This window comes from Zea mays, chromosome 10, assembly GCF_902167145.1.
Source record: "Zea mays cultivar B73 chromosome 10, Zm-B73-REFERENCE-NAM-5.0, whole genome shotgun sequence".
Lineage (NCBI taxonomy): Eukaryota > Viridiplantae > Streptophyta > Magnoliopsida > Poales > Poaceae > Zea > Zea mays.
In genome coordinates, this window is record NC_050105.1 from 66,303,611 (window position 1) to 66,317,673 (window position 14,063).

Sequence of the window (14,063 nt, forward strand, 5' to 3'; positions counted from 1 at the left end):
CCACTTGTTACTCAACGTAGCAGCATGGATCAAGAAGTCTCATTAGCTACGAGAAGCAGACGATTCGAATCGAGTTTTTAAACCTTGCAAGGTAAACCTAAACACACGACGTGGTGAGGCACTCCGTCCCCACACACATCAACCGTCCCCATCGATTCCCCGTCAGCAGATCAGGGCTCACCTTCTTGGCGTATAATGCCTCACTGACCCTGACTGCCGTCGTGCAGTGACCGCACTTGTACCCACCATAACCGGAATGGGAGACCACGTCACAGGTCGCGTGAGGGGTAAAGTCCACTGCCAGGTTCAATCAGGTACTAGGCTTACCGATTTACCATATTTCTCGGCATGTGCTTAGTACGTTCAAACGCTTGACTCACGATACCACACCTTAATCCTTATTCCAATTTTTATCCCATGGACAACCAATCCCCATGGATTGTTGTCCACCAACCAACATCATTGTGATAAGAAGGTAGATACAACCAATTCCTGACCTCGCGCGAGTGCTAGGAAAATCACTCGACTTCTACCGAGATCCTAGTTAATAAAGCAGCTACTTCGACCTAGCATACTAGTATTCATCTCAACAGGATTCCTGAGATCATGCAACTAGGGTTTCAAACAACTCCTACCCCTAAGTGCACAATCAATCCTACAATCATTAAGTATAGTAAAATAGCATAAATAACAGGTTATGCATAAACCGGGGCTTGCCTTCCAAAGCAGTGGCAGGCAGATCCTCTGGTGCAGGCTCTGGTGCTGGATCCGGGGCTACCTCCTGAGCAGCTCCTTGCTCCGGCACGAGGACGTACTCTCCGTCAGCGAGGTTACAGTCTATCAAAATGCAATGAACATGTATGTCATGATTATGCAGGATTTGATAACCTTCTGCTAAAGGAAGAAAAACTAAGTTAATGAGTAACTTAGGGTTTCTTGGTCATACGTGGCTTTTAGTGGTTTATGCTTATCACTCTTGGTTTAGGTTTTGTTAGGGATAGGCATAGTGGGTTGGTGTTTCCTTTATATATTTCAGTGGACAATTTACAGAGGGTTTTAGGATGACACTAATTTCCATTATTCATTTTCCCTTTCTTTATTTTCTATTTATGAAATCTAGTGTAGGTTTGAACTACAACAGTGGATTAATTTTTTCTAAAAATCTTGTAAAAATTATAGTGGCTTGCCTTTCGTCAATATGGCCTATTCTAGGACTTTGAGGTTCAAATTAAAAAGGCTATGCTCTAGACAAAAATAACAAAAGTTGTGTAAATGGGCCACTTTATACTACAACTCTTAACTAGTGTGGTTTCTGTCCTAATGGTTATTTTTGTTGGCATCTAACAGTAATAATAAGCTTCTGTGCCAAAAACCACAGAAAGCTAAGGGATGGTTATTTAGTTGTGATTTTCCAAAGTTTAATGCCAAAAAGGCACTTTCTACTGCCTTGCCATTTGAAAAATGTCAAACAGCAGATTCCATATTTTTCTTAAGTTTTTAATAACAAAACATTAGCTATCCCAAGGGTTGGGATGTTTTCACCTTGGGGTTATTTTTGTAGGGTTTTTCTAAGTTTTCCTTGTTTTCTTAAAATAAAAGGTATCCTATTTATTTTATACTAAACCAGAGTATAATAGATTTTTCTAGTAAACTACACTGGATAAGTACTCTAACAAAAATAGGAGTGCCCCCCTGGTTCATTATTTAAATCACCTCTTCTATTTTTCTTATCCTTAAGCATATTGTAAAACAAATGGCAAAAGCTACCTTAATGGGGTGGACAGAGAGGTTTAGCATTTTTAAACAGGTCAGTAGGTGGACATAAACTTCTCCAAATTTTCTTAACCTTAGTCAAATAGTGCAACTATTTTTCTTCCTATTATTTAGCTTTTGGCCAAAACAATAATTAAATCAGAACCCTAAAGTTTTCTGGAGTACATAGGGATTTTATATTTTTCCTAAGTAGTTTATATTATTTAAGATCTGACAAAATTGGTTTGACTAAATTTGGATGAATAAAACAGAAGTTATGAATTATTCAAGTTCTGTTCAAATTTTAAATCAGATTTAATAATAGGTTTCCTAGAAAACCACTTTGCACCGAGGTCCTTGGGTTATTTCTAAACTAACTCTCTCAGTTATACCCCCGCGCTACTATTCATCCGAGTCACTGACAGTTCAAAAATCCCCTCGACCTTTCCTTCTTCTTCCCCGAGGTCCTTCCCCTAATGCAAACAGTACCCGCGGGAAAGAAAAGGGCGGCGCGGCTTACCGGCGGCGAGAGAGGTCCGGCGAGGGGCGGGGTTGGCTCCGGGAGGCTCTGGCGGTCACAACGGTGTACGGCTCGACGGCGGGGATGGCCGGAACCGCTCGGTCCACGTGCGCAGGCGGGTGCTCTCGTCGGTGGCGGGTGTGCCGGCCAAACCACGGCGACCTGGTTCAATCCACTGGCACGGTGAGCTTCACGGGGTGACGTAGACGCCGTGTGCACAAGGAATCAAAGAATGGCGCAGAGGATTACCCGGTCTACGCTCGCCGGCGGTCGGGTGGAGTCCGGCGACCGTGGACTGGCCTCTCCGGCGAAGCAAACTCCGATTCCTCGCTCGGGGAGCTTCACCGAGGTGTGCTCAGTCTTCTCAGAGGGTCGGACGGGGTTGGGAAGGGCTTGGTTGGCCGGTCTACGGTGACAGGGGCTCGGGTGGCCGCGGACACGCCGTGCACGGGCAAACGCCGGTGAGTTTGAGCTCCGGTGAGGTTGAGCGCGTGCGGAGGGGTACGGTTAAGGTCACTGGGCGTTTTATAGGCGCGGGCGCGGGCCATGGCGTCGGCTGGCCTTTGGCGCGACGCGGGGCACGCGAGGTCGGGCGCGGGCGTGCTCTAGCGCGCGTAGAACGCGTCGAACACGTGGAGGTGTTCATCTGCCCGTGTTCAAACGCTTGCTGAGATCGCAAACGTGCGAATCTTGGCAAAAATCCGGCGCAGACCTCTTCCTGGCACCTATGGCTATCTCTTATATGTGAGTTCCAAGGGAAGATAAGCCCTAGGTCAGAAGATATGCAGACGCCAAATCTGGCTTGTCCCCCTGCCCGCTGCGCGACAAAAATGATGCCAAGACATGTCAAATGTCAAGGTCTCGGTCTCAACTTTTTCCAGGGGGTGCCCTAGGTGGTATGCCACATTTTCGGTATAGAACTTAGGTGGTTTTGGTGCCATCTTCAAGGTGAACACGATGGATCTTTAGATTAGGTGTAGATTTTGACTTAGAGAGAATTAGAGAGCTCTAGCTCTTTCTCTACTTAGGGAATGGATTTGGGGTTTCTTAAGGGGTCTTTTAGCAATGTTTCCTCTCTATATTTGTAGGTTAATAAGTTACTTAACTTTGTGCCAAAGGTTTGGTCATGAATTGCACCTTTGCTTAATCTCTCCCCTTTAACCAAGGTGTTTAGGAGATAGGGTTCAAGAGAGGTCTAGGGTTTACTCCCTTCTTGAACTAGGTGATAAGTGCACACAACTTGGGTAATGCTTTTGGTCATTCACATTTCTTGGTTAAAACCTAGCCCCCAAGGTTCTTATACTCCTTTCCTTAAGTTTCTTCCACATGTGATCACAGCCATTAGTGCATGGATGTGCCCTAGCCATGGTAACACCTGGGGTGTTACAGCCCTCCCCCTTAAAGGAATCTCGTCCCGAGATTTCAGGTAGAGTCCCTTGGAGGGGTGCGTGAAGGTGTGTTGGTGTGCTACTCTTTCTTTTACCCAGGTTTCTCTTGTTACTGCTCTTCGAATGTCATTCTCTTTGCAACTTCAGAAGGAAGCCCTTTTTAAGTTAAATCCACAACTTAGACTATCCTTGTTATCTAAGTTTTTCTTATAATTGCATTCAAAGGGCAGGTGGGGGTGGGGTTTTGGGTTACGTACCGACTCCTTTAGGCAGAAAGTCGGGGAAGCGAGAGCATAGAAAATCCTCAGTCTCCCATGTGGCTTCTTTTGCTAAATGGTGACTCCACAGAACTTTATACATTCTGATCGACCTTGCCCGAGTTAATCTCTCCTTCTGATCCAATACCTTGACGGGGTACTCTTGGTAGGACAGGTATGGTTCTATCTCAATGTCTGGTTCAGGTAGTACTTCAGTGGGTAGGCAAACACACTTCCGCAGCTGAGACACATGGAACACATCATGCACAGCCGACATGCTGGGTGGCAACTTCAATTGATAGGCTACTGGTCCACAAGCCTCCTTGATCTTGTAGGGTCCAATGTAGCGAGGAGCTAACTTGCCCTTGATCCTGAATCTCTGGACACCCTTGGTGGGTGACACCTTAAGATAAACATGGTCTCCCACTTCAAACTGTAGAGGCTTCCGCCTCTTATCATGATAGCTCTTTTGTCTGGCCTGAGCAGCTTCTAAGTTCTTCTTGATGACTCTGACCTTTGCCTCTGCTTCAAGCCTTCAAGTACCAAATCTGGCCCAAAAATTTCCCTCTCTCCTACTTGAGACCAATTCAGCGGGGTTCTGCATCTTCTCCCATACAAGGCTTCAAAAGGTGCCATCTTTAGACTGGACTGGTAGCTGTTATTATAAGAAAACTCTGCCAAGGAAAGACACTTGTCCCAATCTTTTCTGTAGTGTAGTACACATGCCCTTAACATGTCTTCCAAAATCTGGTTTACCCTTTTTGTCTGGCCATCTGTTTGGGGATGGTATGCTGAGCTTCGTATTACATGGGTCCCAAGTGATTCCTGCAATTGTTCCCAAAATCGTGCCACAAATGGTGCTCCTCTATCTGATACTATAGTCCTTGGTATCCCATGCAATCGAACTATCTGGTTAATGTAGATCTCTGCATACTTCTCTGTCCTGTGGGTGGTGTGTGTCACACCCAGTTCCAGGGGGTAGAACCGAGCGCATACCATATGTGTGCCAGGATCCATTTCCACACATATGTTGACGTCACAAGTGTAATATATCAAAAGACAATGCAATAAAGGCGTAAAGAGAGTATAATACTTTATTACATCATCTGAAACATTGTATCTTTAACAAGTATCACATCAAAGTAAAGCGGAAATAAGCAACTGGGCAATCTTCCACAGGAAGTTGACCGGCGCATCGTTAGACTTAGAAATCATCGTCGTCGATAAAATCTCCATCAAAGTCTCCAGCATCACCCTCTGATCAAAATTAAGCAAGGGTGAGCTCACTTATGGTCGGGGCTCAGCAAGTGGGGGAAAAACTAATGCAGGTATAACAAGGTGAGGCTAAGGTTGAGCAGTAAGCATTTTAGTTGGTCAACATTTTATTAACAACACCTGTCTTACTAATAAGTGTGATTCCCAAATATCCCATTTAAACAAAGGAATATGAATATAGCAAAAACACTTAAGTGAAACCACTTAAGCAAATTATTGGCAGATCATCGGATCTCAATTTAATTCCATCTTTAAGTTCAATTATCATGTGAGGAGTCCAGGTCGCTCATAACCGGGAGCACGGCTGATATATCAGTTTTACACTCTGCAGAGGTGGTACAACTTTACCCACAAGCCATGTATCCCATCTAGCCCGGGTTGATCGGACCCTTAGACACTGCCGAGGTGAATGGCTAGGGATCCATTATGAGGCTTTCACAAAATACACTTAATACGAAGCAACCCGCTAAGGTTTCTAAGACGATGGTGGTGGCCCCCTGGGTGAGGTACCTTAGCCAAGAATACGTCCCCATGTTAACGTGGGCTGCCAGCACCTACCGCTCCCCCTCTTGCCCATCTTTCAGGTAAGGTTGCTAGACACTAAGCATATAGAGCTAATTACCAAAGCCAGAGCCATGATAGCACTCGTGGTTGCACTGTTATCCTGGGTGGTCACTCCATGTTCCAATTAAATTTGTAATAAAATTATCTTAACCATCGGGTTAATGTCATAATTGCCAATTAACATTTTTGGAACATTAAAACCAATTAAAGAGTGGCATTAAGAATCATTAAGTTGAGTGGTAGCATGAATCTTGCACAACTTATTTATTTTCCCAGGTTAAACAAGGAATACAGGTAGTAAATCTAGGAAATCCTTAATTAGGTAAATCCCATCAAATTATGCAATATATCAAAAAGGTAAACATTATTATATGCAGTGAATAGGTACAAACAGAATATGCAGAGGGAGAATCCACTTGCCTTGCTCAACAGCGTCTTGCGGGTCGTCCCCGAACGAGTTCGGATTCTCTACCACACAGTCGGCTTCTAATAGAGTCGCATAGCGCACATACAAAAATAAAACATAAACCAATAAACAAACATGCACCATTTCATAAACATACACCAATACGTCATTAAGCACACATTAACACATCACACTAATTATATCTTAATTACGTACTAATCGCGTAAATACTTATTAATTCAATTGTGGCTATTATTGTGAGTCCTAATGGTGAATTTATGGGTGGGTGCAATAAATACGGTTTTAACTAGTATTAATATATTTTAACATCATTAATAACATTAAATGATAATTACCATCTTTTAATACTAATAAATGAATTAATACCTTTTATTATTTCTAACTCAAATTATTTAGTATGACAAAAATGAATCTAATATTCTAAAAATTCATATAAGTTACTAATTGGACTTTTTATAACATAAGCGGGGTTATTTTGACCTAAACAGGTATTTTATTAACTCTAAGAATTTAAGCGCTATACTTGCGAACATGTTTATTTGGCTAGTAAAAATCTATTTTCCATACTACCGGTGATATTTTCTCCTTTCATTATAAAAAGAAAATATTAATAAAATAACCTAGTAATAAATCATCTAAAATCCTATAATGTTTATATGATATGAGTTCTATACCACTTTCTAAATTCATTAAAATGAACCTATGACTATAATCCTCCAAGTAGTTTCTAAAGTTCGTTGTAACCAAATTTAACTACAAAAATTCCTATCTATTGTTTTTATCACCAACGTGCGACTACTAAATTCTCGCCATATTTCTCTAATCCAAAAATCAACGCATCGATTAACATGAATTATCACGGTGCACTAATAATCGTAAATCTCTACCAAAAATTTCATAACGCACATACACATGAATTGCGGATCACACATGTTCATATTACAACAAACTAAATACACAGTTCATGAATCTAATCAAAAGTATTTTGAAAATACACAAATTAATTTGGGGTTGTCTTCAACCTTGGGTTCGCACGTGTGACAGGGATGGCTCGACGGGGTTTCGGCCGGGTGGAGAAGAGCAGGGCTCGGCTTCGGATGACGGGTGGCGTAGCTCCGGCGATGAACGGCGAACTCCGGCGACGAGTCTGGCTGGCAGGCTGCTGGAGCGCAGACGACGCACACAGATGACTTCGCGACAATGAAGTAACGAACTCAGCGCAAGGGAGCAAATATTTGGAGCATGAGAACAACCGGAGCCAGCAGGGGAGAGGAGAACAAGCTCGGCTCAGATTTTATAGGCGGTAGGAGAGGAAGATTCGTGGCCAAATTAATAGGGATTGAAGATGAGAAACGGAGGATTTGAACACCATTGATGGAGGAAACGGCTGGCTCTAATGGGCCAGTAATCCGAGCTATAAAGGAGGAGAAGAGGAGAGAAGGCATATCGCTGCTGGGTGCGCAGTAGTAGGTGGTGCGGCGCGGGCCCGTGGCGTGAACGGCGGCGGTCTGCTTTCCAGCGTACAGTAGGGGCGGCTGTGCGATATGATTTCTGCTATGTTGTGGTGAAGAGGAAACCTCCTACAGGTGGTCCCCACACGTCATGGAAAGGAGATGAGAAAACTTTGATCCACATGCTATTGATGAGAGAGCGTGTGCATGCTGTTTGGCTGGCACGGCCGTTCGGCCAAACGGCCACTGGGCCAAACGTGTTCACGTTTTTTTTTGTTAATTTCGAAATTCATTTTCTTTTATTTTTTTAAATAGGTTATTCATTAATAAATATACTTTAAATATTCCAAAAGTATAATAAATCTAATAATAAAATTCATAGTAAATAATCTTTAGGCAAATTCCTATTATTTATATAAACTAAGCCTCATAAAACAGAATAAATTAAAATAATTTTGTTGTAATTCATTAACAAACAAAAAAAACAATGCACCGAAAAATGAATGCATCAACTATTTGGTAGATTTTAATTATTCACAAAATTTGTTAAACCCAATTATATCACTACTTTAATTATTAAAAAAATCCCTAATGAAAGTGAACTAAATTAGATTGTTTTTAATAGATGGATTTGACGCGTTACAAAACCTACCCCTCTAAAAAGAATCTCGTCCTCGAGATTAGATAACTTCTAAAAATAGCTGAGGGAATTCTGCTCTAAGTTCATCTTCTCTTTCCCAAGACGCTTCATCTTCCGAATGATGACTCCACTGAAATTTGCACATGTTAATAACTTTACTATGTGTAATTCTGCGAGATGTTTCCAAAATTCTGATTGGGTACTCTGAATAAGTCAAATCCTCATTGACATTCAGTTATTCCATGGGTAACTGTTCCTCCGATACTCTTAAAGACTTCTTGAGTTGTGATACGTGAAATACGTCATGGACATCCGATAAACTATCGGGTAGCTCTAACTGGTAGGCTACTTCACCTTTTCTTTCCAAAATCTTGAATGGGCCGATATAGCGAGGAGATAATTTTCCCTTAACTTTAAACCTTTTCATTCCTCTCATCGGTGAAACTTTAAGGTATACGAAGTCTCCTACTTCGAACATCAACCCTCTTCTTCTATTATCAGCATAGCTTTTCTATCTTGACTGTGCTGACTTCAAATTTTCTCTAATAATCTGTACTTGCTTTTCGGCTTCTTGGAGAATTTCTGGACCGAATACTTGACTTTCTCCAGTCTGATTCCAGTAAAGCTGTGTTCTACACTTTCGTCCATAAAGTGCTTCAAATGGTGCCATTTTTAGACTTGCCTGATAACTGTTGTTATACGAGAATTCTGCATAAGGCAAACTTTTATCCCAGCTTCTACCATGCTTTAGAGCGCAAGCTCTTAGCATATCCTCCAACACTTGGTTTGTTCTTTCTATTTGCCCATCCGTTTGCGGATGATAAGCTGAACTAAAGTTTAGCTTGGTATCCATGGACTCATGTAGTCTTTTCCAAAAGCGCGAGGTAAACTGGGTTCCTCGATCTGATACGATCTTTTTCGGTACTCCATGCAGACAAACAATTCTCGACATGTATAACTCTGCTAACTGGGCTCCCGAGTAAGTTGTCTTCACAGGTATAAAATGTGCTACTTTAGTTAACCTGTCTACTACGACCCATATTGAATCATAGCCATCTCGAGTACGGGGTAGTCCAACTATGAAATCCATACCGATTTCTTCCCATTTCCATTCTGGTACCTTGAGAGGTTGTAGCAATCCTGCTGGTCTTTGGTGTTCAGCTTTAACTCGCTGACACACGTCACATAATGCAACATGAGTAGCAACATCTCTTTTCAAACCGTACCCCACCAATACTTTTCCTTAAGATCCTGGTACATCTTTGTACTTCCAGGGTGAATAGAGTAAGCTGAATCATGAGCTTCTCTCAAAATAAGTTGGCACAAGTGCTCGATTTTGGGTACACAGATTCTCTTCTTAAACCATACTGTGCCTTGTTCATCTTCCGTGAAATCTGGGGTTTTTCCCAAACCAATCAAAGCTTTAATTTCCTTAATTTTCTCATCAGACTCTTGTCCTTTACGAATCTCTTCTTCCAAAGTAGATTCAACTTCCATCACCGTTGCTTCTACATTATTGAGAAATCCAAGGTTGAGTTGTTCCATTTCCCAGCACAATTCCTGTGACATCAAATGAGTAGTGATGTTGTTCACTTGACCCTTACGGCTCAAAGCATCAGCTACTACATTTGCTTTTCCTGGGTGATATTGTATTTCCAAATCATAGTCCTTAATCAACTCAAGCCATCTTCTCTGTCTGAGGTTGAGTTCTTTCTGAGTGAATATATATTTCAAGCTTTTGTGATCCGTGAAGATTTTGCACTTGTTTCCAATCATATAGTGTCTCCAAATCTTCAAAGCATGCACTACGGCAGCTAGTTCCAAATCATGCGTAGGATAATTCTTCTCATGCTTCCTCAACTGTCTTGAAGCATAAGCAATCACCTTTCCTTCTTGCATTAGCACACATCCAAGTCCAAGGTGTGATGCATCGCAATACACATCAAATCCCTTGTGGATGTCTAGCATTACCAATATTGGTGCAGTGGTTAACCTTTTCTTGAGTTCTTCAAAACAATTCTGGCAAGCTTCATCCTATTGAACTCTTTACCTTTCTCCAGTAGAGAGGTAAGAGGTTTCACTAACTTGGAAAAACCTTCAATAAATCTTCTATAGTATCCTGCCAATCCAAGAAAACTTCTGATCTTAGACGCATCCTTTAGTTGCTTCCAATCTAGTATCTCACTTATCTTTCATGGGTCCACTTTAATTCAACCATCGGTAACGATATGTCCTAAGAAAGCAACTTCCTTCGACCAAAAATCACACTTCGAGAACTTTGCGTATAGTTGGTTGTCACGAAGCTTTTGTAGGACTAGCCTTAGATGATCTTCATGTGTTTCCTCATTCGGAGAATATATCAGTATGTCGTCAATGAATACGACCACAAAATGATCCAGATATTCCATGAATACTTTATTCATCAAGTTCATGAAGTATGCTGGTGCATTAGTCAGTCCAAACGACATGACCAAAAACTCATATAATCCATATCTTGTCGTGAAGGCTGTCTTCGGTACATCTTCTGCTCGAATCTTTAACTGATGATATCCCGATCTCAGATCTATCTTCGAGAATATCTTAGCTCCTTTCATTTGATCAAATAAGTCTTCAATCCGAGGTAGTGGGTATTTATTCTTGATGGTTACTTCATTCAAACTTCTATAATCAACGCACATTCTCCTCGAACCATCCTTCTTGTTCACAAATAGCACTGGGGCTCCCCAAGGGGATGAACTTGGGCGAATGAAACCTTTTTCTAGTAATTCTTCTATTTGTTTCTTCAGTTCTACTAAATCTTTGACATCCATTCTATAAGGTCTTTTCGAGATCGGTGCGGTTCCGGGTAATAATAAAAAACTCTATATCACGGTCAGGTGGCATACCTGGCAATTCCTCCAGAAATACGTCTGGGTATTCGCACACTACTTTGATATTTTCCAAGGGCTTTTCTTCCAAGTGATTGATCACTGTTTTCCCTTTTTCATCTGTTGACTTGTCTATGTTAACTTGGATTCTTTCACCTTGAGGACTTGTCAACATAATTGTTCTATTGGCACACTGTACCACTCCATTACAACTTTTCAACCAGTTGCATCCAAGAATCACATCGATACCGTTGGATCCTAGGACCACTGGGTTGACTGAAAACTCTATTCCTTGAATCTTGATATTAACATGGGGGCATGAGTGTGTGGCCTTCATGTCACCTCCCGGTGAACTAATGTGTAATATCTTCTTAAGGGGATACTTAGGTATATTGTGTTTTTCCACAAATGACTCAGTTATAAACGAATGTGATGCTCCAGAGTCAAATAAAACTAATGCAGGTATGGAGTTAACAAGGAAATACCATACACTATGTCGGCATCCTCAGGCACTGATTCCGCAGTGACATGATTGACCCTTCCTCTGCTCTGGTTCTGCGGAGTCTTGTTCTGAGCAGATCCACGAGCGGGGGTGTTCTGGTCATTTTTCTGAGTATTGCTCCTTTGGGGTGTTTGCTGGTTGCGCCTTGGGCAGTTGTTGGCATAGTGGCCTAGCTCACCGCACTTGAAACATCCATTGGGTTGGACAGGTGCGTTGTTTCTGGCCTGCGTGTTGTTGGTGCTACCTTGACGGTTCTGGGAATTTCCACCAGACCTCTGGTTGGTCTGGGAGTTGCTCCTTTGCTGGTTCTGGTTTTGATTACTTCTCTGGCTTTGCTGTCCAGAGCGTTGCACTTGATAATTATTTCCACCCTGATTTCCAGAGCGGAACTGCGAACCTTGAGCATTGTTCGGGCGAGTGTTCCTGCTGGACTGACCTTGAAATTTTCTTTTGTGGTCAGATAATTCCTTTCTTTTGCTTTCAAGGCCAATTGCCTTGTTCAGCAGTGTCTGGAAATTGGGGAAGGTATGGCTCTGAAGTTGATAGTTCAGAGGTCCAATCAGTCCTTCCAGGAAACGCTCTTGGCGCTTCTCATCAGTGTCCACTTCCTCAGGGGCATAACGTGAAAGCTGAGTGAAGCGATCACGATACTCGCTGACAGTCATATTCCCTTGAGTAAGGGAAAGGAACTCCTTCTTCAGCTTCATGATTCCAGAGGGGATGTGGTGAGCGTGGAAGTTCTCTTGGAACTCCTGCCAGGTTATGGTATCTGCGTTGGGATGTGCCGCTGTGAAGGCATCCCACCAATCGGACGCAGCTCCCTCGAGTCTTCCCGAGGCGTACAAGACCTTCTCTCGGTCGTTGCACTGAGTGATGTCCAGCTTCTTTCCAATGACCTTGAGCCAGTCATCGGCATCTAGAGGATCAACCGCATGAGAGAATGTTGGCGGGTGATGACTCATGAAGTCCCGGTGCTTATCTCTGGCCCGGGGCGCATACTGCTGCTGCTGGGGTTGTTGATTCTGTTGGTTCTGTTGTAATTGCTGAACCGCAGCAGTGAGTCCTTGCAGAATCTGCATTTGGGCGGCGATGAACTGCTCCATATTGGGATTAGGTGGTGGTGGTGGTGCTTGTTGACCACGCTGGTTCCGATTGTTGTTGGGTCCTTGACGTGGGTTCACCATCTGAGTGGTTAGGAGGTGAAGTCCTTAGAGAAGTGGGGAGTAGAAAAGATTCTAGAGGGAAATTTCTTAAGTTTATGTTTTTTTAATGCTCTTATGGCCATCAGACCATTGCACTCAAACAAAAATCCAACACAAACATATCAAACATCACCATCACATTGTTGTTATTATTATAGTATAACACTATTTTATCGTCTATCGCGTCTAGCTTATTTCAATAAACTATCCTATCAACCTAAAGGAGTATGGTGATAGACTCAGGGGTTTCATAACATAGCCTTCCAAAAAGAATGAGGATAAGGCAGAGAAAGACGCTTCTTCTTCATCATCCAAAGGTGGGGTAGAGGGTGCTGGCCGATCTTGAGCAACATAGTCGATGCTTTTGTAAGCAGTTCTTCTGATAGCAACCTTCTAATAGACGAGAGAAAATCAGACTAGAAGAGTTGAATATAAAGGAGTTGAGTTTTGAGATAAAATAAGTTTTTTTATGGAGGAAAATAACTCAAGTTTTGAAAGACTAACTAGGATTTCCATTTCTAACTAGTCTAACGACCTAGGGTCAGCATAGCTTTGATACCACTTCTGTCACACCCGGTTCCAGGGGGTAGAACCGAGCGCATACCATATGTGTGCCAGGATCCATTTCCACACATATGTTGACGTCACAAGTGTAATATATCAAAAGACAATGCAATAAAGGCGTAAAGAGAGTATAATACTTTATTACATCATCTGAAACATTGTATCTTTAACAAGTATCACATCAAAGTAAAGCGGAAATAAGCAACTGGGCAATCTTCCACAGGAAGTTGACCGGCGCATCGTTAGACTTAGAAATCATCGTCGTCGATAAAATCTCCATCAAAGTCTCCAGCATCACCCTCTGATCAAAATTAAGCAAGGGTGAGCTCACTTATGGTCGGGGCTCAGCAAGTGGGGGAAAAACTAATGCAGGTATAACAAGGTGAGGCTAAGGTTGAGCAGTAAGCATTTTAGTTGGTCAACATTTTATTAACAACACCTGTCTTACTAATAAGTGTGATTCCCAAATATCCCATTTAAACAAAGGAATATGAATATAGCAAAAACACTTAAGTGAAACCACTTAAGCAAATTATTGGCAGATCATCGGATCTCAATTTAATTCCATCTTTAAGTTCAATTATCATGTGAGGAGTCCAGGTCGCTCATAACCGGGAGCACGGCTGATATATCAGTTTTACACTCTGCAGAGGT

General features: G+C 42.2%; 1 protein-coding gene across 1 annotated transcript; it reads right to left on the reverse strand.

The window, feature by feature from the left end:
• Positions 1 to 6,172: 6,172 nt before the first annotated feature.
• On the reverse strand, positions 6,173 to 13,401 carry LOC118473554 (uncharacterized). The gene is made up of 2 exons (XM_035963388.1): positions 7,206 to 13,401; positions 6,173 to 6,242 (listed from the first exon to the last, which is right to left on the reverse strand). Exon 1 carries the CDS (start codon positions 12,825 to 12,827, stop codon positions 11,595 to 11,597), a length of 1,233 nt encoding a protein of 410 aa, XP_035819281.1. The 5' UTR covers positions 12,828 to 13,401; the 3' UTR covers positions 6,173 to 6,242; positions 7,206 to 11,594.
• Between the last annotated feature and the right edge of the window lie 662 nt (positions 13,402 to 14,063).

What these genes read in the sequence shown, in the direction of transcription:
- LOC118473554 (XM_035963388.1), bottom strand. Translation starts at nt 12,827, where the DNA reads ATGGTGAACCCACGTCAAGGACCCAACAACAATCGGAACCAGCGTGGT.